This window comes from Clytia hemisphaerica, unplaced genomic scaffold, assembly GCF_902728285.1.
Source record: "Clytia hemisphaerica strain Z4C2 unplaced genomic scaffold, Clytia hemisphaerica genome assembly, whole genome shotgun sequence".
NCBI classification, from domain to species: domain Eukaryota; kingdom Metazoa; phylum Cnidaria; class Hydrozoa; order Leptothecata; family Clytiidae; genus Clytia; species Clytia hemisphaerica.
The window spans coordinates 257,952-281,779 of NW_027104472.1; the positions used below are offsets into that span (position 1 = coordinate 257,952).

The 23,828-nt window shown below is 36.3% G+C and overlaps 2 protein-coding genes across 2 annotated transcripts in view; both read right to left on the reverse strand.

The window, feature by feature from the left end:
- LOC136821360 (uncharacterized) overlaps positions 1 to 15,026 on the reverse strand; it is a 31,966-nt gene extending 16,940 nt beyond the window's left edge. Inside the window, exons 1-8 of the mRNA XM_067077597.1 lie at positions 12,882 to 15,026; positions 11,310 to 11,420; positions 6,367 to 6,477; positions 5,516 to 5,626; positions 4,740 to 4,850; positions 692 to 802; positions 354 to 467; positions 53 to 163 (exon numbers count right to left, since the gene is read on the reverse strand). Of these exons, the coding sequence (XP_066933698.1) occupies positions 53 to 163; positions 354 to 467; positions 692 to 802; positions 4,740 to 4,850; positions 5,516 to 5,626; positions 6,367 to 6,477; positions 11,310 to 11,420; positions 12,882 to 14,802 (2,701 nt within the window). The 5' untranslated portion in view covers positions 14,803 to 15,026. The remainder of the gene's footprint in view (positions 1 to 52; positions 164 to 353; positions 468 to 691; positions 803 to 4,739; positions 4,851 to 5,515; positions 5,627 to 6,366; positions 6,478 to 11,309; positions 11,421 to 12,881) is intronic.
- A 1,000-nt stretch (positions 15,027 to 16,026) lies between these two features.
- On the reverse strand, positions 16,027 to 23,417 carry LOC136821339 (uncharacterized). The gene is made up of 3 exons (XM_067077578.1): positions 23,344 to 23,417; positions 22,504 to 22,651; positions 16,027 to 17,246 (listed from the first exon to the last, which is right to left on the reverse strand). The coding sequence occupies exons 1-3, from the start codon at positions 23,389 to 23,391 to the stop codon at positions 16,414 to 16,416; spliced, it is 1,029 nt and encodes a 342-aa protein (XP_066933679.1). The 5' UTR covers positions 23,392 to 23,417; the 3' UTR covers positions 16,027 to 16,413.
- Positions 23,418 to 23,828: the final 411 nt, after the last annotated feature.

Genomic DNA, 23,828 nt, shown 5'->3' on the forward strand with positions numbered 1-23,828 from the left:
CCCCGTTCGAATTCGAATTAGCGAGAGTCAACTGTATGATTCTTTAACTCACTTTCACAATGTCTTCCGTAATTTTGATTTGAACAGGTGCATTGATAATCGTGTCCGAAATCGTGACACTTTCCACCGTTGGAGCATGGATTTGGTGAGCAGTGACTCATTTCTATGGGAAAAGAAAAAATATAATGATTTATTAGCAAAAGCAAAAAATCTATGGACCTCAGTCTTAAAAATTCTAAATGGTACTTGAAGATCCATTTCTGATTTGGTTCTCTCCAATTTAATACTAGACAATGCTTTCTTCCATTACGAGATAGCGCTTAGAGTAAACGTAACATGAAACAAACTCATACCGTCACAGGTTAGACCATGGTATTCATGAGGACATGAACACTTGAATCCGAAATCTTCTTCATAGCAATGACCGCCATTATGGCATGGGTTTGGTGAACAATAGCTATCGTGCTCTGTTGATAGAAAAGATAAAATACTTTACAAGCCTTTAGGAATAACCATCATAATGAAAAAATCAGAAACTATAAATTGAGGGGCAACCACAGTTTAGCCCAACAGTGAAAGTTTAGCGATAAATCACGTAAACACAGACATATAAAACAAATTAAAAATCGTTTAATAAGTTGTCAAAAAATTAATCAAGGAACTCGAATTACATCAACAAAGTAATAATCACCTTGGCAGACTTTGCCAGTATAACGGCCAGGACAGGAGCACGTGAAACCGTGAGCCGTGTTCGTACACGAGCCGCCGTTAGTGCACGGCGAGTTGTGACAATGGTCGATTTCTAAAAGAGAGAATAAAACGTATAAAAAGATAAAAAAGAGATACAAGTGTAAGGTTTAAAAATAAATCCAACTCTGAAAGTCTGCTTGGAACCAAGCGAAAAACATATCCCAAGCTCGCAAAAACAAAAAAAACAAGCTAGATGCTGAATGGACCTACCTGATGATGAGAGTTAGATAGCAATGCGAGGAGAAAAATGAAAAAAATCAGTCAGAAAATGCATAACGCAAAAAATTCATCATTGATTGTTGATGGGGGGGGGGGGGAGAGGAAAAGGGTTGTAAGGAAAAAATAAATAGAAAGTTCTGGTCGCAAAAATCAGTTTTATTGGCAATTGAATCATACTTGATGGTGAGTATTGTTGTCAATAATGTTTTTGTGTGAAAAAAATTGGAAATATAAGGAAAAAATTCAATGAAAATCTGCAAAAATGGCGATTTCCGGTATTTTCCACCGGAAGAAATTTTTCTCAAAAATCGAACTCGGCCATGATTTGAGAATTGCGAATACGCAAAAAATGCAAAAATTCAGAAAAAATCAAAAGATGAAAATTCGAGGAAATGTCAAAAAACCGGTTTTTCCGGCATATTCCCGGCATTTTCGGCCGGAAAAAATGTTTTTCGAAAATCGAGCTCCGTCACATTTTAGATATTATCATTTTGCATCAGTGTGAAAAATTTCATAAAAAAATATAAAGTACAGCTCGAGAAATTCAAGAAATACTGTCTTTCCAGCGAAAATAGGTTGTTCCGGAGATTTTTAAATAGTTCCGGCTTCAAAATTCAATTTTATTGAAAATTGAAACATGCTTGATGGTGGGCATTGCTATTAATAATGTGTTTGAATGAAAAAACAACCATTTAAAAGGAAAAAGCCCAATGAAAACCCAGAAAACGGCGATTTCCGGCATATTTCAGGCATTTTCAGCCGGAAAAAAATTTTTCTCAAAAATCGGACTCGGCCATGTTTTGGGCATTGTTAATACGCATCTGTGTTCAAAAAATCAGAAAAAACTAATGATAAAATCTCGAGAAAATACCAAAAAACCAGTATTTCCGGCATATTTCCGGCTTTTTCGGCCGAAAAAAAATGTTTTTCGAAAATCGGGCTTCCTCACATTTTAGGTATTATCATTTTGCATCAGTGTGCAAAATTTCATAAAAAAATATAAAGTACAGCTCGAGAAAATCAAGAAATACCGTTTTCCGGCGAAAATGGGCTGCTCCGGCGATTTTTAGAAAGTTCCGGCTTCAAAACTCAGTTCTATTGACGATTGAACCATGCTTCATGGTGGGCATTGCTTTTAATAATGTTTTTGTGTGAAAAAACAACGAAATATAAGGAAAAAGTCCGATGAAAATCTGCAAAAATTGCGATTTCCGGCATATTTCCGGCATTTTCGACCGGAAAAGATTTTTTCTCAAAAATCGGACTCGGCCAAGTTTTGGGCATTGCTAATACGCACCTTTTTGCAAAAAATCAGAAAAAACTAATGATGAAATCTTGAGAAAGTGCCAAAAAACCGGTTTTTCCGGCATATTTCCGGCATTTTCGGCCGGAAATGATTTTTTTTCGAAAATCGGGCTCCGTCACATTTTGGGCATTACCATTTTGCATCATTGTGCCAAAAATCAAAAAAAACTAATGAGCCAATCCTGAGAAAAGCTGGTAACAGACGGACGGACGAACGGACATGGGTTAATTCATAGGACCTCCACCGGGGCACCCGGAGGTAGGTCCAAAAAATTTAAATATTTCTGATTTTGAAATGAATGCCAGCCGTGAGCACCAATCGATGCTCTAATTTTTCATTTTTGTTCCGCGACAGCAAGAAAAGAAGAAATAAAGAAAGATGGTTTCACAGATTATCAAAAAATCATAATATGAAGAATTTCAGCCAAATCTGACAAAATTCAGACCAATGAACATAAGTGTAGATAGCGTATTACTTCTTTTAAACGTCCCCTCGAATAAACGCCCCTCCCATAATCCTAAAAAACGCGCTACGGTAAGTGCATTCTCAGCTTCAAAACCAGATGAAGTTGATAAAAATTTTTCCTTTTATAAGCGACCCCGATTCTTAGACCCAGGGCTGGAGTTTACAATTTTCAATAAACAGCCTTTTAATATATCATATTTATGTTTATTGAGCCCATATTTTCCTTTACAAGATTTCTCTTTGATTTCAGGACTCGAGCCTTAGCAACATATAAGAAAATGTGCACGTTTAGGTATAGATGAAAGACCAGATGAGTTTTAAATGTTTTTAGCAAAAACTAGATGGCAGTCATTTCAAGTTTTACCTATAGGATCGCTCAAGTAGATTTTAGATCAAAAAAAATTATTAGGGCTATAATAATTTTTAGCACCGTTGTAGTTGTACATGGTAGGCAAGAATTATTATACGTACAATTTGGAACGCAAAAGGTTTCGCATATATGCGTATTTACCCTGTTTCTCAAACTCATCAAAATGAACATTAATGTGTTGTGGTTTGGTTGTAATCTCGATCTGTTTGCCACGCACCACGTGGATGGGCGCCAAGTTGGGCGTCAAATGTGGTTGATTATCATTGAACAAATGTTTGGGCGGCTCATAAATATGGGCGGGTTTGCCTTTGTAAACGTTTTGCTCTAGACGCACGTGTTGATGTAACTGCTCGCTATGATGTAACTCTTGCTGGGCGCCATTATGGAAATCCGTTATATCACCATGAATACTTCCACCCCCTCCGCCCTGGAGACGACCAGCGTAACCAATTGGGCCTCCTAAGAAGACAGGGCCGTTGTCACGGAGTCTGCCCTCATACCCACCAAAAGCCGCCCCTTGATGATTGACTAATCCTGAATCGAAGTTATTCACATGGTAGCCGAAGCCACCTTCAAAGGGCGTGTCCGTGATTCCATCACGCGTTTTAGCGTGTCCCAAAACGTTCAACCTCCCTGCCTCATGTCCATGCCTCTTTTTAAGGAAATTATTCGTGTGCAAGCTCTTAGTGTTTGCTCTCGTAAAAAGACACAAAAGACCAAAAAGTAACGACCATAGAAATCTCATTTTGGGCAGATCAATTTTTCTTATACCATATTAAAAACTTGTTAAAACCAATAAAAGTTAATTTTAGATTTCAAGCCATTTTAAATTAAATTTAATTTACACAATATTTGTAAACTTTTTTTTACAAAAATGAAAGCTGCTATGTAATTGCACCAGGGTCATGGAGAGAGCTTGCAGCTTATATAATCATGCTCAAAATGAGCTTAAAAATAAATTATCTTTCCTTTCAAAGAAGAAAAGGAAGAATGTATTTTTATTTTCGAAAATTCCAAAATTTAAAATGATAATCGAATGATTCAGTCAAGCGTATCTTAAAAATCAAATGAAGTTCAAACCATAAAAAGCGGCTTTCAAAAATAAGCTCAAGTACACGTTTTTTTATGAGAACATCCAAAATTTTTGAAACCTTATGATGATCTTAACTTTTTGGGTTTTGAAACTAAAAATGTTCTTAACATGTTTTATTTTAACCAATTTTTGACCATTTTTACCCATTTTCCTAAGAAATCGAGTGTTTTTGAGTCCATATAGCCTTAAAATGTTCTTAACGTTTTGGCCGTCGAAGCATTATGTTCTTATATAGTTTGTTCTTATAAAAAAAAGACGTGTACGCTATTTTAAATAAGAACCATTAAACCTTTTTTGAGGCTCGGCTGTTCTTATGTTTGTCAGCACTTTGAGCCTAAAACTGTTCCCACTTGTTCTCTTTTAGAGCTAAATCGAGATATTTTAGGCTTTATACCCGATTTCAATACACTGGGTTTGCTCAGAAGTCACTGGCCTAGAATCTAGACTTTGCCGAGTTAATGTATCGTTCCAGCCTATCAAAAACAAAGCAAAACCCCCGACATCTGGAAATGAAAAACTGGCAATAAAAAAGGTACCTTGGCATTGCTTTCCTTTGGCGTTGTCAGTGCAAACACATTCATAACGATCATCCAAATTCAAACATGATCCACCATTTTTGCACGGATTTGTTCCACAATAATCCGTCACTAAAAAAATAAAAAATATCATAGGGATATTATGTACACGAAGTTTTTGAAACTTTCAAGGTTTATCATCAACATGAAAAATAAAAGCAATCTGATTGGCTAAAAACGCGTACATAAATGCTGTATTTAATATTGTACCGTACAAATACAAGACCGCGTTTAAAAAAGGGGGTCTGATAAGCGAGAGATCATATTTTGTACAATTTTATGATTAGAAAGGTTTTCGCTTCCATTACACAACAACTTATCAATGAGGAGGCTGTTGTAGTTTTCAAATCTGTGTCTAAACATACAAACTCTCTATTATAATAGTAGAGGTCCAGTAAAGCCCCACTACATTACTATCCAAACTTTTTCAATACGAGGAATTTCCTGTATTCCTTTTCTTTTCATTTTACCTTTCATCGATTTCATCCCTAATAGCTAAAAAAATCTACGTAGTCCACGTAGGCTAACACTCTATAAACCCTACACAAAACTTTAACCGCCACCTTTGATCATAAAACGGCTCTACATCATCCATAAGCATTCAAGGCAAAGTATCTCTAGCAGTTTCGATGCATTTGACTAGTTATATTAAAGAGTGCTACAATGCTTTCCAAAAAGTACACTAATCTAAAAACCTGTTTCCAGGGTTTCTGGTAAAATCAGTGAGTCTAGCTCACCTTCACAAGAACGTCCGAGGAAGCCGTCCAAACACGTGCAATGAAAATCATCTTCGTGATCAACGCAATGTCCTCCATTTTGACACGGTGATGGCTGGCAACGATCCATGACTATGAAGGAGAGAGAAATAAGTATGAAGCAATGGATGAAATGGTCGAAGGTCTCAGCAAAGGCAATTGAGTATCTACCTGGTCAGGAAAAGCAAGCAGAATGGTTCGAGTTTCATTTGATTTTGGTCACGTGATCAAATCATATACTTGTTTAGTTGGGTGACTTTCGATCACTATTTCAAAATGTTGGCCCCTACATATCCCCTCACTTAAAGTGGCTCACCGAGGCCATGCAGATGTGACACTCACGGTAGGAGCTTCCTTTACAAAGTTCAGTTCAATTAATTGACATCCAAGCCGGTCGTCTACTAAACCTGACTGTTTAGAAGTAACAAATTACTAGACTATTCATCAAGTGAACATAGTAGGAATGTTCAAGCAACGTTATCTGCCAACTTGAGGTACTTCGAGTTTAGAGTATTAGGAAAGCGAAAGTCTTTTGATTTTTCCAACCTCGCCCTCGTGTATGGCTTTACGTAACTGATTGACGCCAAAAAATACCCTGGTGTAGGCTGATGTGATATTTCACCTCTCAGAGGGGAAAATGAAATCTGACGTTCGGTTTTTTACGTAAGTTTTCGCACTCGAAAAGCATTCAGGGTATAGAGGGAAATAATCACCTTTGGTAATGGTTTCAATTTTACGCTGAAAATAATTTGTGGAAAGGCCTATTATCTGAATGAGTAAGTATCAAAAAGCTGATAACGAGGTTGCAGCTGTACAAAATAAACTCTACTTACATTCACACATGTCACCTTTATAACCACTCGCGCATGCGCAATGATAGCCATTACCAGACTCATAACACTGACCGGCGTTCTTGCAAGGGTTCGGTTGACATCGGTTCAACTCTGAGAAAAAAAATAAAATGAGGATAAAAAGTGCGAAATCCTCGTTAATCAACTAGATCAGCACTATAACACTCAATAGCAAGAGAAGTCATTTCTTTCTCCAAATGGAAATGGTATACCCTCCATCCAATCACTAAAGCTAAAAGGCTTAAACATACTCACCTCGTTACACAGGAGTGTGTCATTATTGCTATGAGTACCCTGTAGTGAGACCGATATGACTTTTATAAAGTCTTTGATTGTTTTCGCAGGGTCCACGACCAGCCGATTATACTATATATGAGCTGAACGGAACATTGGAAGGAGCCACGAACCCCTAGTTTTAGAAGTTGACGCGCTAGACCACTTAAAATATTTTGAGTAAGTAATATTTTTCCCAGAGTAAAACCCTAATCAGCCCCAACAACAAAACCGTGGAAATCATAAATTTTCCATGTATTGTTATTCAAGCACTTCCTTGTTTTGAGCCTGGTTGAAAATGTAAATTTTTCTGAAATACTAATTACGTCATAGCGTATTCTAATTGACAAAATTTGATTTCGTGGCGACTAAATGTTCTTATAACGGCTCTTTGGTCAACAAATCGATAGAAATGAGTTCAGCGTTGAAGGAAGATATGGCCTTATTAAAATTTAAACGTATTTTCCAAATAATTCAATTCGAAAATTGTTATTATTATTTTGATTAGCAAATCATTGTGACATGAAAAAGAAAATTAATAGCGAAAAAGAAACAAACACTTGAAAATAGAAGAATGATATATTGAAATTAGAATCCATTTTGCTGTTTCAAGGAAAGAAGAACAGAATAAAATACTTTTGAAAAAAAAATTAGAAGAATTTAAATGCCAATGTTTGCCAAAGTTTATGTATTTGAAGTTAAATCTCCAGCTATAATCATTGAATTTTTCCAAGAATTATTGTATTTGATGTTTGTTTTTTTATCAGTTTTTATAAAGGAAACTTTATTATGACCTGAGATATGATCGTGGTGGCCATCGGTTATCAGGTTACGTTATCTTGTCTTGATTGATATTTGATTTTATTTGCGTGAAATTTTTTTACTGATTAATCTATATTCAATTTTTTTCACGCATGCATATAAAGCATAAAGAATTTCATTCACAATTTTTAGTAAATAATAGATTAAAAAAATACAGAAATAAAAATGGTTTGAAATTTCATACACATCAACAGACCAATATTAAAGCTTAAATTTAAATGGAAATTTGGAACACAAGCTCATGATATCCCAGTGTGAGTTTTTGGCTTTGGAAACATCATTTTAACATCCACCAGACATCCATAACATCCAAATAACGTTGTATGAACGTTATTAAGACGTTGTTTGACAGCTGGAATGGCATCCTGCAGAGAAATATGCTCTTATTTATTGTACATCACTGTTATGGTCGTTATTTGCAATAAAAACTTCGTGAACTGTAAACCTTACTATGTCATCGGAGTTTTTTCGACATGTGACGGCGACACCAACGACACGGATTCGATTGCAATGTCGTCAGAAATGACCAAAGCTTTCATATACCAAAACATAACTAGAGATTTATTCCAACGGAATTGTCTACCTTATGAAACAATCACAAAAGCGTGTTCAGAATTCACACAACATCTCGCATACCACGAATACAAGACGTGCTTTCATCATGAATTAGTTCTGAATGCTGGATTGGATCTTAACTTTAACCCTAGATACCGAACATCTGATAACGAATCGAACATACTACTCATTATAACCTATCTGGATGAATACTCAATCCAATCCCTGATATCGCTAGTTCTGAAACCTTGGAAAAAGTTAAGAGTAGTCTCTCTAAACACAACTTATACTTTAGGACACCCGTGGATTGACTACGGCAGAAAAACAGAGCCATTGAGTCACACATACAACCCAGTTTTCTCGCTTGTCAAATATTATGGTTGGGATACTATTGGTGTATTTTTGTTTAAAGATAACAGCAAATCAAACACCGTTGATCAAAAGCTTTACAAAGACTTTCTTGCCAGTCTTGAAGGTCAAAACATTTGCTACTACGCTCAAGAAATCGATGAAAATACCAAACCAGAGTCGTACTCAAGGTCTGTAGATAGAGTCTTCCTGGGCCATCATTTTCGGCGCCCTAAGATCCTATTTGGCGAACGCCCGCATCAGGTGAAGTTTGTACAAGCTGTAGAACAGGGCAATTTTAACCGCCGTGTGGAACATTTCTGGATATTGCATAACATAGTAGACAGGTTGACCAATCAGAACCAAGCGATGAATGAAGATTATATAGAAATTGATACAGGCTTCCAATATTGGACAATAAAGAAATTGATTAATTCTCAAAATGTGTCTTTGTTGAGCAATTACAAATTTCCAAACCATGCGTCGATAGATTATAAATATTTCATGAAAACGGCTGAAGCTTTAATGTATAACATTAAAACAATTGGATTTCAAACTCTACACAAAGACAAAGAACATAAATTAATGAATCTAAGAAGAAATGCATTTCAAGGCATTGACCTTTGGAATCGTATTGGAATCAATTTTGTCACTTGGACAGGCCTTTATTATAATTATAGATTTTTAGGCGAAATCACCCCTGAGAACGATGACGGCATCCCATTATATGATGACAACTTTGATAAATGTCACGTTCCGAATTGCCCGCCTGGTGAATACAAATCTTTTAGTAGACTTCCAAACAACAATCATCAAGACACATGGAATAACTCGTATGGTTGGTTATGTTTAAAATGCACTGAAAACACATTTAAAAATTCATGGGGAGATGCTAAATGTAAAAAATGTCCAAAATTAACAATATCGAATGCGAATGGGAAGTCATGTTTTGATCCGTATAGATTAGTATACCCTGATATTAATGACCCAATCGTTCGATTACTTACTATCAGTTCTATTATCCTTTCGTTGAGCATAATTTTCATTATGGTTTTATTCGCTTACTATCGAGACACACCCGTTGTTAAAGCTAAAGACTTTAGCCTGTCATTATTCCACTTGACAGTACTGTTATCATCTGGCCTCAGTTCGTGTTTGATTTACCAAGGACAGACAACCATCATCAAATGTATATCTCAGCCAACACTGGTTTGTCTTCCCAGCACTCTATCATTGTCTTTGATCTTAGTCAAATCACAGAAACTTTTACAAGTATTCAAAAGTGAAGTTGTATTAGAGAGACAAGAAATACGACGCGTGGCTTACAAGCAAACATTGGTGGTTTTACTAAATATGGTAATTTCAGCTCTGGTGTTGTACCTATCTTTACGAATGATCGATTTTACATTAACCACAATTTACCATGAACCAACATTCACACGACGTACTGAATGTAACATGAGCCTTCACTCTCTCATACAAACAGCCTTTCAAATTATACTTCAAGCAGCCTGTTTTGTTCCAGCATTCCGATCAAGGAAATTACCAAGCGTCTACAACGATGCTATGATTATAGTATATCTGTGTTTCACTCTCATCATGACGAATATAACAATCTTCCCTATATCAATGTTCCAGAAAACTAATTCAGATAAGAACTTTGTACAATGGACATTTATGCTACTTAATAACGTAATTACCGTATTACTGTATTACACGCCGAGCGTTTATATCATTCTTTTTGATAAACATAAAAACAGTAAAGAATATTTCCGTCAAAAGACAATGGAATCTGTGCAGAAACATGTCCGAAAATTGACCACGTGAAATCGACAAGATTTTGATTGTTATTATGAATAGTACTGTCCTTTTAAACATTTTTTAATAAGAAACTTCAATTTTCGGGTCAGCCCCAGTATATACCAGTACACAGTGCTGATGAGTTCCAATTAGGATAAAAATTTTAATCTTAGGATTCCTAAATCTCTTGATTTAATTCTTATTTCTTCATATAAATACATTTAGTTTTATAATATTCAATAATTTTACCAAATGTCAATCAACTGTTCTAAATTTCTTTTCATAATTTCAGGCTTAAAATGTTCTCCTACAGTTCTTGAGCTTAAACTCATTACTTTCTTAGTAATTTCTAATAATCTAAACTGAAGGATTGTTCTTCATTTATCTTTGGAATTTTGGCCAAATTTCAGCCTCGTATTCTGAAGAATTTCGAATATATTCATCGAAGTTCATTATTTTACCCGCAAGAGTAATCTTCGACTTACCCTTTTCGTGCTAATACCTGATGTTAGCACCTTGATCTATTTGCCCGCGGCTTTAAAAAAATGTTAATTCTTCACGGGTTTCCTATTTTGCCAAATGTCGGATATATCCGACAATTTTTTTCTGAAAAAAATTGCAAAATGGTCAGATTTGGCTGGAATACTAGCATGCTTATTCCTTGGGTCAATAGATAAGGGCCTTGTTTTTCATTTATGGAAAATTTTCAATTTTGGGGTTTAGAGACAGATTTAATGCATGTTGGATATATCTGACAATGGCAAATAAAGATCAAATACGCGTGTCTGATACATCTGTCATGTGGAAAAGGAATAGAATTTTCGCATGTCGGATATATCCGACAGTGGCACGGAAAGCGTTAATTTTTCTTTTAATTTTTGGAGATTTTTCGGAGATTTTAATCTCGCTGCACGCTCCCAGAAGATATACACTAACCTACGCCGAGAGCAAGATATTTCAATCAACACAGGCTAGTGTACGTGTACATCTCCGGGTAGAAGTTGACATAATAAATTTTTACTAAAAATGGTGACATAAAATTATAGAAAATTTACTTTACTAAAACATGCACTGTGTATGTACATTCTAGTTTTTGTTTTGGATTTCAATAAAATAAAAACACTTACCATCGCAGTGTTTCCCTTGATATCCCATGGTGCACGTGCACGAATACCCATGATTCAATGCGGTACAAGAAGCTCCATTACGACAAGGATTCGGTAGACAGTGTGCTTTCACTGAAAAATAAAAGGGGTTGAAAAGTAGAGTCAATTATTGCTCCAAACATACAAATACGCAGGTTTTTAGAAAAGAAAAACAGTTTACTACACTTTTTTTAATATTACTTGCAACGTTTTATAATTTTGACGTTTTTACTCGTATTAGCATGACCAGAACATAGTCTAAAATTTTGTGTCGGAGGACAAAATTTTACGACAATATACTTTATGTAATTGCCCCATGCACTAACACTGTCTAACACTCTTACCAATGCCCTAAGGTACATCAAAATGTGAACTAAAGGCTATAATTTAGACTATCCAAGGAAACGGAAATCATTCAACGCATCTCCTACCATTTGCTTACACAATATTTTTAAACTAACGAAAGAACAACTTTTTCTATTTTCGATGCCGCGTAAGCACAAATTGTGAGAAATTCTTTCGTTGATTTTGCTTTGTCAGCATAGAGGCGCGCCTCCTTTCTGTATCATAGAAAATAATATCTTCAATATCTAAATGCTTTATGCGAAGGTTATGTTGAAAGGTTTAGTAGGTGGAAAAACCTTTCACTGTTATTACATCTCCCAATAAGACCATGTTCAGACGTTACACATTCGTATCGCTCCAGCGTGGCTTTTGTTACGGATAGGAAGTGTTCATACTCATTTCGGAACGTTTCGGAGCAAAAAAACAGAGCAGTTCCATTCCGATGAAAATAGTAGAGCAAATCCGTTTCGATCTTTTTTGGTGTTTCCAATTTTGACGTTCACACAGTGTTTCGGAATCGTTTCGTTTCGGAGCGAAACGGAACGTAGCGTGTGAACGTGGTCTAAATTTCTATCATCCCTTGCATCTACAGATAACCGCGAGTGATCTACTGTATACGGGGTAGCATTGACCTGAAGATTGTCTAAGTATAAAGTCTGTATTTTTTGTACAAACTTCACGAGACAAATTAACACAGCATTACGGGCCTCGTTTTCAAATGGCATGATTACTTCAAACGACATTTACAAATGTAATATGTTTTCCCAAACGATTGTTTTCAATTTTGATACAAATCCGCAAACGCTTGCAAATGTTAATTATGTCTGACGAGGATGAAGTATCTTGACATCAAAACTTTGAAAATGAGATTCACGAACACGACTTTATGCATTTTTCGAGAGGAGCGTACTCTCGGGTACCTAATAGCCGTCCCCCCGCTAATTAATTTTTCGAAAATTTTCCACCCAGGACATTCTTATTCCAACCCCCCCCATTTTGGGAAAATGTTTTTGAAACTTCCCTCTTTTGTCCTAATTCTGCTGTATGAGCCTCCTTTTCAAAAGTTTTCCACCCAGGACATTTTTATTCCAACCCCCCCGCTTATTAAGTTTTGAGATTTTTTCCAACCCCCCCCCCCCCGCTTATTCCAAACCCCCCGGCTATTAGGTACCCGAGAGTACTTATTAAAGAATGTTTCCGTGAACTTACTATAAATATGATTGCTGCCATCAGTCAAACCCTCCAAATTATGTTCTCCAAAATCATGACCTCCAGTCAAATGATTTCCATAGAGAGCGCTATCACCATCCACAGCCCCAATATGAGACGAACTTGCACCTTCGTTGGCGCCTAAACCGTTAAGATGGTCTGTAACCGACTCGTGTGACATTTGCGGTTGAGGTTCCATTAGAGTGGCGCCACCCGTATTATAAGTATGATACTGCGAAGATGGTTCAGCCCCAACAGCCTGGACACTGGCCTGTGGTTGTAGTTGATAACCAGCATTAGTGACGTCACGAGTTGAAGCCGAAGTGTCGGTTGTTACATCTGGACTTTGTATCGTGTTTGGGTTCTGTTCTATCTGCTGATTGGTTAATTCTTGATGAGTGGCGCCTATGGAGGAGGTGGACGTCGGCGTGTTGTAAAGTTCGACGCCCGGACTGTTCGGGTTTCGTATTTGTGCTGTTTCTTCGGCTAATTGTTGCCTTAGACTTGCTGGCATGTCGTTACTGGTGGGAGTGGTTTGAAAACGACCTTCCTTTAAATTCAAATGCGCTAAATCGACATCTTCGTTTGGTCCTAATGTTAGTTCTCGACCCTGAAGGAATTTCTCTTCCGGTGGACCTGCTTGAATCTCTCGCGGCTGCGCGTTGGTGAATTTCAATTGTTCCATAATAGACTGAGGAAGACCTTGTTGCTGTGGTAACTCTTCACGTGCAAGAGCTGCTTCCTCACGCAAAGGTTGTGATCTGTATTCAGGTAATGTTGCGAGCATCGGAGCTCGACGATGCGTTAAATAACGAACATCTCCTGCGTTATCGAGAAGATGCTCTTTCCTTAGGTAACTCATAGATGGAATTTCTTTCAGAACCGGCGAAAACGGATTACGATGAGCGTGTCGATGTCTGGAAAACGGTAAAAACAAATGCTGCGGGTGTCCCGTGTTAATTTCCATCGGTTTCCGCCTTGCATACAAATCAATTGGCGTGATACCGCCCTTAAAGGTCTGTGGTAGTAAATTAAACTTATGATACGAGTGAAACTTCGTTAAATGTGGACTGGCAACGACATTCAACGGTTCCTGAGCTTGAGGTACACCAAGAGTCTTCGGCGGAGGTCCGTAAACATTTACTACGCCCGGTAGTGTGATAACTTCATTTTTACCAGACAATTTCAAAGCTGATAATTTATTGACGAGTTTTTGCGAGATTTTAAATTTCTTGGCTGAGCTGCCTGCATTGTTCACAATCTGTGGAGTGCCTTCTGGTTGTAGTTCACTGAAAGCGCTGGATAAGCTGGAATCAATTTCCTGTCGTTTTTTGATTGGTTCTGAAGGAGATTTTGTTGAATTCAGTAAATGGTTACTCGATGGTTTCGATATATCATGATGCGAACCTTGTTTCAAAAAAAGAATGCCATTTCTCTTACTGGATAGAACATCATTTGGAGGATGCTTTAGCTTCTTACTAGATATTCCATTTTCTGAAGTCATATTTATCAAGCTCTTTTTGTCTTTAATTGATGGAGTGAACGAATCGATTTCATTCCGCGTTTGAGCATCTAAAAATGTTGATGTCTTTCGATTAGAATTCATTTTATCTCGTTTTGCCGGTTGAGTTTCTGCTGACTGCACGCTAATCTTCAAGTTAGGCGAGTCGATTTTTCCTCGTTTATGAGTTCCTAGATTCTTGTTTTCTTCTTGTTTTCCTGAAGTCAAACTCTTGCTCTTCATTATAAGTAAAGGTGTTCGTGGTATGAAACTTCGTGTTACTTTCAAACTTCGATCGACAAAATGATAGTTTGGTGTTGATATCCATTGTGCTTCTTTATATACACCGTGTCCAAACCCAATGACATTGCCGTAAAGCCCTAGCCAGGCCAACAGGAAAGCTAGCCCTCGAAATTTCATTATGTTATTGTAACAATATGATGTGTAATGAAGTCAAATAAACCATAAATAGCCAATCATCCTTGCCAAAAAACGCCAAAATTCAAAAGAAAATCATAGTTGTCATGATATAATTTTCATCAAATTCGTCCATAATAAGATAAAACCTTTCAAGCCAACTAAAAAATTACAAAGTCTCAATTAATAACACAGTACTCAAAACATTATTTTTCTCCTATTCCAGTGCATATTAACATACTGAACGTGAGGGGTAGAAGGTTGATTGTTCAGTTTATTGTTTAGTTGATTTTCGAACGTTTGTAACGGTTATGCCTGATTGAGCTAATGTAATTAGTAATTAAAAGAAATGAAACCAAACAGTTCCTGTAAGTAAAATCTCCAGACCACTGCAAGCCCTGTACAAAGGCTTTATACACCAAAACTAATTAAAGGTTTTTTTAAATAAGAGTGACATCGAAAATTAAAAGAATATATTTAGGCTTAAAACCCAAACAGTTAAGAACATACAGAAGCTTTAAAAATTTTGGACGTTTTAATTACAAAAAGGTGCATTGAAAGTGAATTTTCAGTCTGGAATGTAGACCTTTGTAAAAGAATAATAGAACAAAGAACATACCAGGAGCGACAAACCATTAACGATGTCTTTTAAATCAGGCTTATACTTCCATCTTCTGTCATCATCTTTAAGACTCTTGTTTTGTCCTTCCCAGGACTCATCAGTGCGGCTCGGTTAAGTGAGCATAGACTGTTGTTGTTACCATAGTACTTAAAACACTAAGTGTTGAGCTTTGCATACTTCCATTGTCATAAGATTTGGTTGCCAACTGTTACGGGTATTGACCACACATTATTTTTTGGTCAAGAAGTCTTTATCTAGCTATCATTAGAATTGATAAAATCGATTGATCTTGAATCACCAAAAACACGCCCATCTCTTTGGGACCACCAATATGATTTCGCAGAAGACGGCGGGCTCTTCTTTTTTTCAGTATTTTAAATTTTCTTATTTTTCTATAAAGAAATGAATGCATGATAATATGATATATAAGAATATGATGTCAACGGAAAATAGTGAACCGCTTAGGGGAGGCCTCGTGCATGTACAAGCTGCATGCTGAAAAATTCGACTACGCTTTTTGTCTTTAGGCGAAGCCCATATACGAAAAAAGCGTCCCGACGCTTTCAGACCCCAACCCACGGTACAACTGACGCTTTCATGTAAAGTCGCCGGTACTTAACATCGCTCTGTTAAATAAAAACAACAAAATTTATACCTATATAATCTAGACAACATAATAGAAAACCTAATCTAAATATAGATAAACACGAAATTTTTTCTTTTTTTTTCTATTTATAGAGTTTTGGCAGGTCGCCTTAAAAATATCAAACACCAAGAAACGAAGTTAGAAGGATAATAAAAAAGACCAATTTCGTCGTAATTCGCCTTTGTTATCATTCAAGTTTATGCCAAGACACCAGATATCCCTCATTCATATTTTTGTATTGACAAAGTCGTGTCATTTCATTACTAAGATATGATAAAAAATGTTTGTTGACTCAAATTCATCTGTTCTGATACATAACAATACTCGATTTTATTACCAAAGCTTATTAAACGGACGGATCAAAAGGTTTGAAATATCCGAATAATCTTAACGTGTCTTCAAAAACAAAACTTTTATGTTGTGGAAAACATAGAAAGTCGGGGATAGTCGCACGCAACATAACCTCTTGATCTTCAACTGGATTACCAGGGACGAAATCCGAATTTGAGATTTTGCGAGTCATAATTTCCCCGTTACGATCTAACAGCGATATGATGACGTCACAAAAGAATGGTAAGTAGCCAACGGTCATAGGCGTCCGTCCGACAATTTCAAATCCTAGCCCGAGTAGTTTACGTCGTTTCAAGTTGGTCCAATACAAAACAATACGACATTCAAATCCGAAACATGACGTCTTCAATTTCCCACGCTTTCTAGATGGCAACATGCTTTGAAAATAATCAAATTCGCGTAAAGTCCACGCGAAGAAACCCGAAACTGGGTTCATCAATTCCAATCTTCCGATCTTCTTTTCCAAATCGGATATCCGGGCTTCAGGGAATTCTCCATCCATCAATTCAATGGGCGAGGCTGGGCTATTTCCCTTCGTTTCCAGTGTAGTATTCATGTTAACTCCGTCTACATATTCGAACAAATCAAGCTCCAGTTTTTTCATCTTTTTGGACAAATTTTCAAACTTTGTATCAAACTCCTGTCTGGTTGTCGTTAAATCTTCATTGTAAGTTTTTTGGCCAAGTTTTGTATCCATTTTGAGAGAAACTTCTTTGAGAAGATTAGCGATTGAGTGCACTATTTGTTCCAGCGTGGAGCAACGAGATCCAACATCAGGTACTGTTTCAGCTTCCATAATTTTCAGTGATGATGTCACCACGTCAAGACCTTAGAGAGAAAATGAAAACGACACTTTAAGAGGATTAAATATAAGAACACAAGGCTGAACTTTGGCTAAAAACCATAAGAACAAAATAAAACAAATACCCGTCCCTGAGGAATTTCTAGGCTTATCGGCGATCCAAAAAATATCTGCAATCTGATTGGTTAAAAAGAGTACAATATATCTTGTATTTTACATGTAAAAATATAAATTGACGAAAAGATGTTGTTGCATTGTAGCGGTAAAAGCAATCTAACGTCACTTTGCTACGAAAGTGTCCTCCAAAACAAAAAGTGCATTTTTTGGGTCACCGATAAACCAGTTATCAGACATTCGCTCGTACAATATGGAAATATTTCACTCGTTCCGCATTTTCCGTATATTTTACTCGCCTAAAGGCTCGGAAAATATTGTACGGAAAAATCTCGGAACTCGTAAAATATTTCTCATATTGTACTCGCAACTGTCCGATAACTATTACGTATTTTGTGTTATTTATTGTTATTGCCCCCGCAGGAGCGCAGCGACGAGGAGGCACTTATAGTTTCACGCATAGATATTGGACTGGAATCTCGAATTCTTGCGCGTTTTGTTTTGTTTTGTCGCGCAAGCCTACCCGTAATTAGTCTCTTCCGTAAATGTTCGGTTTTTTTCCGGGACGTCAGTTACTAGCCTAAAATCTTTTTCTTTATAATAGCAGGCGCCGCGGGCATTTTACTCAGCTTTCGACAGTAGATTCTATTCCGCTTGTTATCTGGTAGAATTTTGCCCGATTGGTCAACATGCAGGAAATAGAATGGAGAAGTTTCTGGATTTTTTTTTTAATTCAAGCTCTCTCCTCCTGCAGTCAAAATGGAATTCCAGTCAAAATACTTATTAGTAGAGGCCACTATGTCTTCCCGTGTGCAGCAGCTTGTGCAAAGGGATTTTATGATTGAATATTGTTCCTTGAATGTAGAAGATCAAAATTTGAAAGGTGGGGCCGGGTGTGACTACCCGTTGCCATGGAAACTGACGTCATCGGTTACTATGGCAACCAAAATAAAAAGTCGTCAAAATTGAAAAATTTTTGTTTCATTCGAAGGAGCATGAAAAACTGATAAAGAAAAAGGTCACAACCTATATCTGAAAATGAATATATTAGGAGATATAAAGGAAATAAGGCAAAATGACGTCATCAAACGATGATGTCATCGAAAAATCAAAATTTGCGAAAATTCGAAAATTTTTGGTTTTTTGAAAAGAAGACCCTCCAGTGAACATAAAATATTAATACGAAAACGTTTGAAAACTCGTTAAAAAAAATCTAGTGGTCAAAATTGACAATTTCATTTTTTGCCTGTCGAAGGTTGGAGCTTGCCCAAGCACATTACAGGCAAAATTTAAAAATATAAATTTTTGCTCATAGACTTCTTAAAAAAGATTTTCAGACTTTTTCGTAATAATATTTTTTGTTCACTGGAAGGTATTCTTTCCAAAAAACCAAAAATTTTTGAATTTTGGCAAATTTTTATTTTTCGATGACGTCATCGTTTTATGACGTCATTTTGCCTTATTTCCTTTATATCTCCTGATATATTCATTTTCAGATATAGGTTGTGACCTTTTTCTTTATCAGTATTTCATGCTCTTTCGACTGAAACAAAAAATTTTCAATTTTGACGTTTTATTTTGGTTGCCATAGTAACCAATGACGTCAGTTTCCATGGCAACGGGTGGTCACACCCGGCCCCACCTCTCAAATTTTGATCTTCTACATTCAAGGAACAATATTCAATCATAAAATCCCTTTGCACAAGCTGCTGCACACGGGAAGCTTTTTCGCGACATAGTGGCCCCTACTATATACCAGTATACGCATTTACTTTTGACTCTCGGATTAAACAAGATATATACATATACCAATCAGTGGATTTGCTGACAGTCAAATTACAATCTGTCTCCTGTCTTAGGCATTCAGGAGATTGATTCATTTTTCGACCCAAACAGTTTGTCCCCAATAATAATGAACAATGATTAAAATGATAATAGTAGAACAATGATTGAATATTGAAAATTATTGTTGGTGGTTGAATTGGCAACAAAATTCCACAATAACTAAATTTATTCGACAATTGTCATTCAACATACTCTACTCCCAACAAGAATGCTTAAAGATCCTGTGGTTATGGTACTTCGACAGTAAGTACAAATATTTTTTTCTTTCTGTACTTTTTATAAGACTTGGTTTTATTAATCTTTTATGTTTAACCTGTGTTCTTGTTGATACTTACCAGGCACTATTTGGGAAATTATTATCAAAGATTGAAAGAAACTTTTGGTGAACTATTTTTGAGGAAATTTCAGTACACTCACCATATATAGGCGGTCATCGAAAAATTTTTCTATATTTGCGTCACCCGCCCGCATCAAATTTTCCGCTGATTTTCCGGTGCGGAGATGCGGAAAAAAATCTGGGAAAAGCAATTTGTTCTTTTAAAAAGAAAAATTGTTTTGCTCGCGTTACCCTGAGTTACTGGCGTGATTAAAAAAAACTTGGGAATGTTTTTGACCGCCCGTCCGCCCGCATGCATTTTCAACACCCGTTGCAACGCGAACAGAGCATTTTTTCGATGACCGCCATATCATCTAATTTCATGTTTCTTATTTTCCCTTTAAGCTTTTTATGAATGAGGATTCGTTTACCTTGACAACGCAATATTACCTCGTTACTGCTACTATTACCACGTTACGTCATGATTTTCCATCCTTCTACACGATATTGCTGTTACAACTGCAAGATAACTGGCATATCTTTTTAATGTAAACAATTTTGTCTATGAGATCCCTTATCATGCCGTTGGAAAAAGTCCTGAATGTACGCTATTTCCTGTTAATACCTGCTTCCTGCTCATCAATATTGCCTCGTTACTGATACTATTACCACGTTACGTCCTATCATCTTCCATCCTTTACACAACGCTGTTACAGCTTCTAGATTACTGGTAAATCCATTTAATGTAAACAATTTTGGATCACGATATCCTTTGTTAAACAGTTGTAAAAACTCCTAAGTACATTGTTACCTGTCAATTTTTGGTTCCTGCTCGTTATGTTTCTGGCTCATAGCATTTCTTATGCTGTTTGGTTCTACTATGTTTCATTTACATTTCAAATTGGTTGAAATAAATATAGTTGCATGTCTTTTGACTGGTTTAGTATCTGTAACTGTCTGTAATTGATTCTACCTGGACACTTTTCCTAATGAATGTTTTAAGATTCGTATTTTATTCTTTGTAAAAAGTAATTCACATTTTTAGAAAAAAAATATGTTTCATTTATGTTAGCTTATTCATTGATATCTCAAAGAAAATGCTGAGAAGAATCATTCTAATTATTCCAAATCATTTCCAAACTTTTGCTATAAAGCATTAAAAAGCCTTAATCTATATATTAATAGTATAACGCGTATGTCATTTTGTTTTCTGTCTGTGTGTCACTTTCGATTTCGCAAGCAATGTTTTGTTCTTTTAAAAGATGACTTTTGCTTCTTGCTCCACAAATGTGTTAAATCAGATTCGCGCCGTTTTATAAAGACTTTGTTTTGATTGATAGATTAGACTTTTTCTTTTTTTTATTTCTTTTCTTTTGTTTTATATTTTCGAATGTAATTAACGACCTATTTGATTTGAGACATTCGAATTCTTTTCAAAACAAAAGAAAATCTTTTAAACAGAATCTGTTAAAGAAAAGAACAAATATAAAATAAAACATAAGAATCACAAGACAAGTTTGTTAGAACAACAGCAACATTAAAAATACATTCAAAAGGCGGTAAAAACTAGAGTTCTTTCTTCGTAAGAAAGAAGAAAAGAAAGAAGGGACCTTTAAACATCTATGTCTATAATTATTTTGCTGTAAATCTAAGTCATTGTTGAATTTGAAAAGTTATCGAAGTTATGACGAAGTTATTTTATAAAAAGCACCATAAAATTGCTGCCTTCCGGGGGGACTATGGTTGCGAGCTGACTTTCGGCCCTGCCCCTTGGACCCTTAGCAGAATAAAGAGGATAAGAAACAAGGGATATTGTGTGAATTTTAATTCACTTTTTGGGACTAATTTCACCAAATTTCTATCTTTCTGGGGGCAAGAAGTTAAAATTTTCCTATTTTTCCGATTCTTAGTGGGACTGAAGTTTGATTTTCCGATTTTTCAAACTGCCATGTTTCAAAAAAGGCACCTTTTTAAGGCCGGCATATACCAATACCCTTCCTTCTCTTGCCTAAGCACCCCCCGGGCTGCCTTTTTTCGACGAATCGCGTGTCATGTCTATTATTTCACTCCGCTTATCTTGACATCAAAGTTTTCCTAAACATCAAGATATACGGCAAATATAACGCGAGCAAAGCGAGAAAAAAAAATCTAATTGCAGAGCCGTCTCGGACGTCGCTGGTCGCCGGTATGGTGTAATTTGGGAATGGCGCCCTTTCTGCTTTCTGATCATTTTTGCCACAAAAATATTTTTCAAAATATGGTTAAAAGATACGTCACCCGGGAGGGATAGAGTCAAACTTTGAAGAGAATTCTTCCCTTTAATTTTGATTTCATCGTGTTTAAGGGGTGTTTAAGCCACCTTCCCAACATCCAAAGGACTTTAAATGCGTTCAGCAAACAGCTAAACCGGCGTGCGACGCCGGGTACCGGCTAGTTAGCATTATTAGTTTTTACAAGCATTTGTATTAATTAGCGGGTGGCAGTTAGTGAAAGCTATGACTAGTTATTAAGAAAGGTACAGTTGACTCTCGCTTATTCGAAGTCAAACTGGAATAATTCGAATTTTAGAAAGTATTTTACGAATGGTTTTCCCTATGACGGGGACGCAAATTATTTTTCCGTAAGCGGCCCAAGCCCTGATTTAGCGGCCCAAGACCTGAATTACCGGCCAAAGACCTGGGAAACTTTGCGACGTTTGAGACTTGCTTTTTTGGAAAAAGAAGATGAACGAACCGTTATATTCCCATGGAAAAGTACTTCAATTTGATGATCTTCTAATGAATGTGTTCTACTAGTTTTTTTAGAACTTTTTAGGCCAATAATTCTGGTCTGGGGCCACTATAAATTCTAAAATCGTGGCAAAAAAGCAAGTCTCAAACGTCGCAAAGTTTCCCAGGTCATGGGCCGCTAAATCAGGGCTTGGGCCGCTTACGGAAAAAAGTTTGCGTCACGGGGACTGAGAGTTAGTTCGAGTCATAGAAATATTCCGTCGAATAATAGAAAATCACCTTGATTCAAAATTTCCATAGCTTTACTTTGGTATTCTTTGTAGTCTTCAAATTCTTTCGTTAACGTTCTTGTAGCATCTTCGTTTCGTTCTATTCTTTCTAAAAGCTTTTGTAAAAGACTCTTTTCTGATTGGTTGATTTCATGCGTCTGTAAAGGATAAATTTGACATTAATTTATACCTATACTCCATGTATCCCCTCTGATATAGGGGATGCGCAATGTGCATAAAATTCCCATTCAAGAATTATCCCTGCCTGTGTTTTTTTGAATTTTAGAAACTTGATTTGCTTGATTAGTAAGTTTTATATGAGAGATCTTTAAATTTCATTAAATTTGAATCAAAAACTTGAATGGCTAGAGGTTAATACAATCTTTTGATTTCTAAACTTTTTTAAGAAAATTGAAACAGGTCACCCCAAATTCTGGGCAATTCTGGGCAATTCTCGGACGGGAATTTCATACACAATTAGCATCCCTATATCAAAACATATCAGGGGTGTTTGCAGTTTAATTCATATCAGAAGTGCAAAAAATCAATTCAAGTTTACAGTGGAAAAAAATATGGGACATTCTAGGTAATATCATCTACCTTCGCTCTTTAACCCTTAAACTCCTACTCTTTAAAAAAAATTATTTAAAGTCTTGAGCTGTGTAGACAAGAGCATTCATCGTTGGAATTGCAATGACAAAAGTCAGGCATCGGATGATGACAAAAATCGGATGTCAAACTGAATTTATTTTTAGTTTCACTACAATTTAGAGTGTTTTTCTCTCTGATTTTTAGTACGGCAATCAAGTTAAACTAAAGAAATAATTATGTATGATAATAAAAAGTTTACTGGTAAATCACAGTCTGGTAAATCATAAAGTGATGTTTGACTGCCCATCTTTCTCTCTTGCAATTCTGCTAACTTTGGCTGTGAAATAAAATAAAAGGAGAATAATTGACGTTATTATGAATGGGCCATCGCATTTTATGTCCTTGCAAGAGGGAGGCACATCTCCAGGGTTCTAAGTAAAGTCTTTATTTTTCCAGGAGATAGAATTATAAAATTTCCAGGGTGTTAAAGATTAATTTTAGTTCGTCCACCCTCACTTTAAGAATATTTCCAAGGGTTTTGGAGTCAAGGCAAATTTTGCTATTTTCCACGGGGTATCCATGTAGTTTCAAGAATTATTTGTGGCTTGCAAAGGTACGTCCACCCCTGTATGGATTTTAAATGGAACAGCCCAATTATTATTAAGTGATTTATGGAATCCTTGATCCAAATTTGATGGATCTCAAAAGGGACAAAAAATGTAAGCTTCCAAAAAAAAATCTGCA

Coding starts and splice junctions, on each gene's coding strand:
- LOC136821339 (XM_067077578.1), bottom strand. CDS start 23,391: ATGGGCAGTCAAACATCACTTTATGATTTACCAGACTGTGATTTACCA. Junction 22,652..23,343: donor TACCAGACTGTGATTTACCA/GTAAACTTTTTA, acceptor TATCCTTTACAG/ACGCATGAAATCAACCAATC. Junction 17,247..22,503: donor TATGGAAATTTTGAATCAAG/GTGATTTTCTAT, acceptor TTTCTCTCTAAG/GTCTTGACGTGGTGACATCA.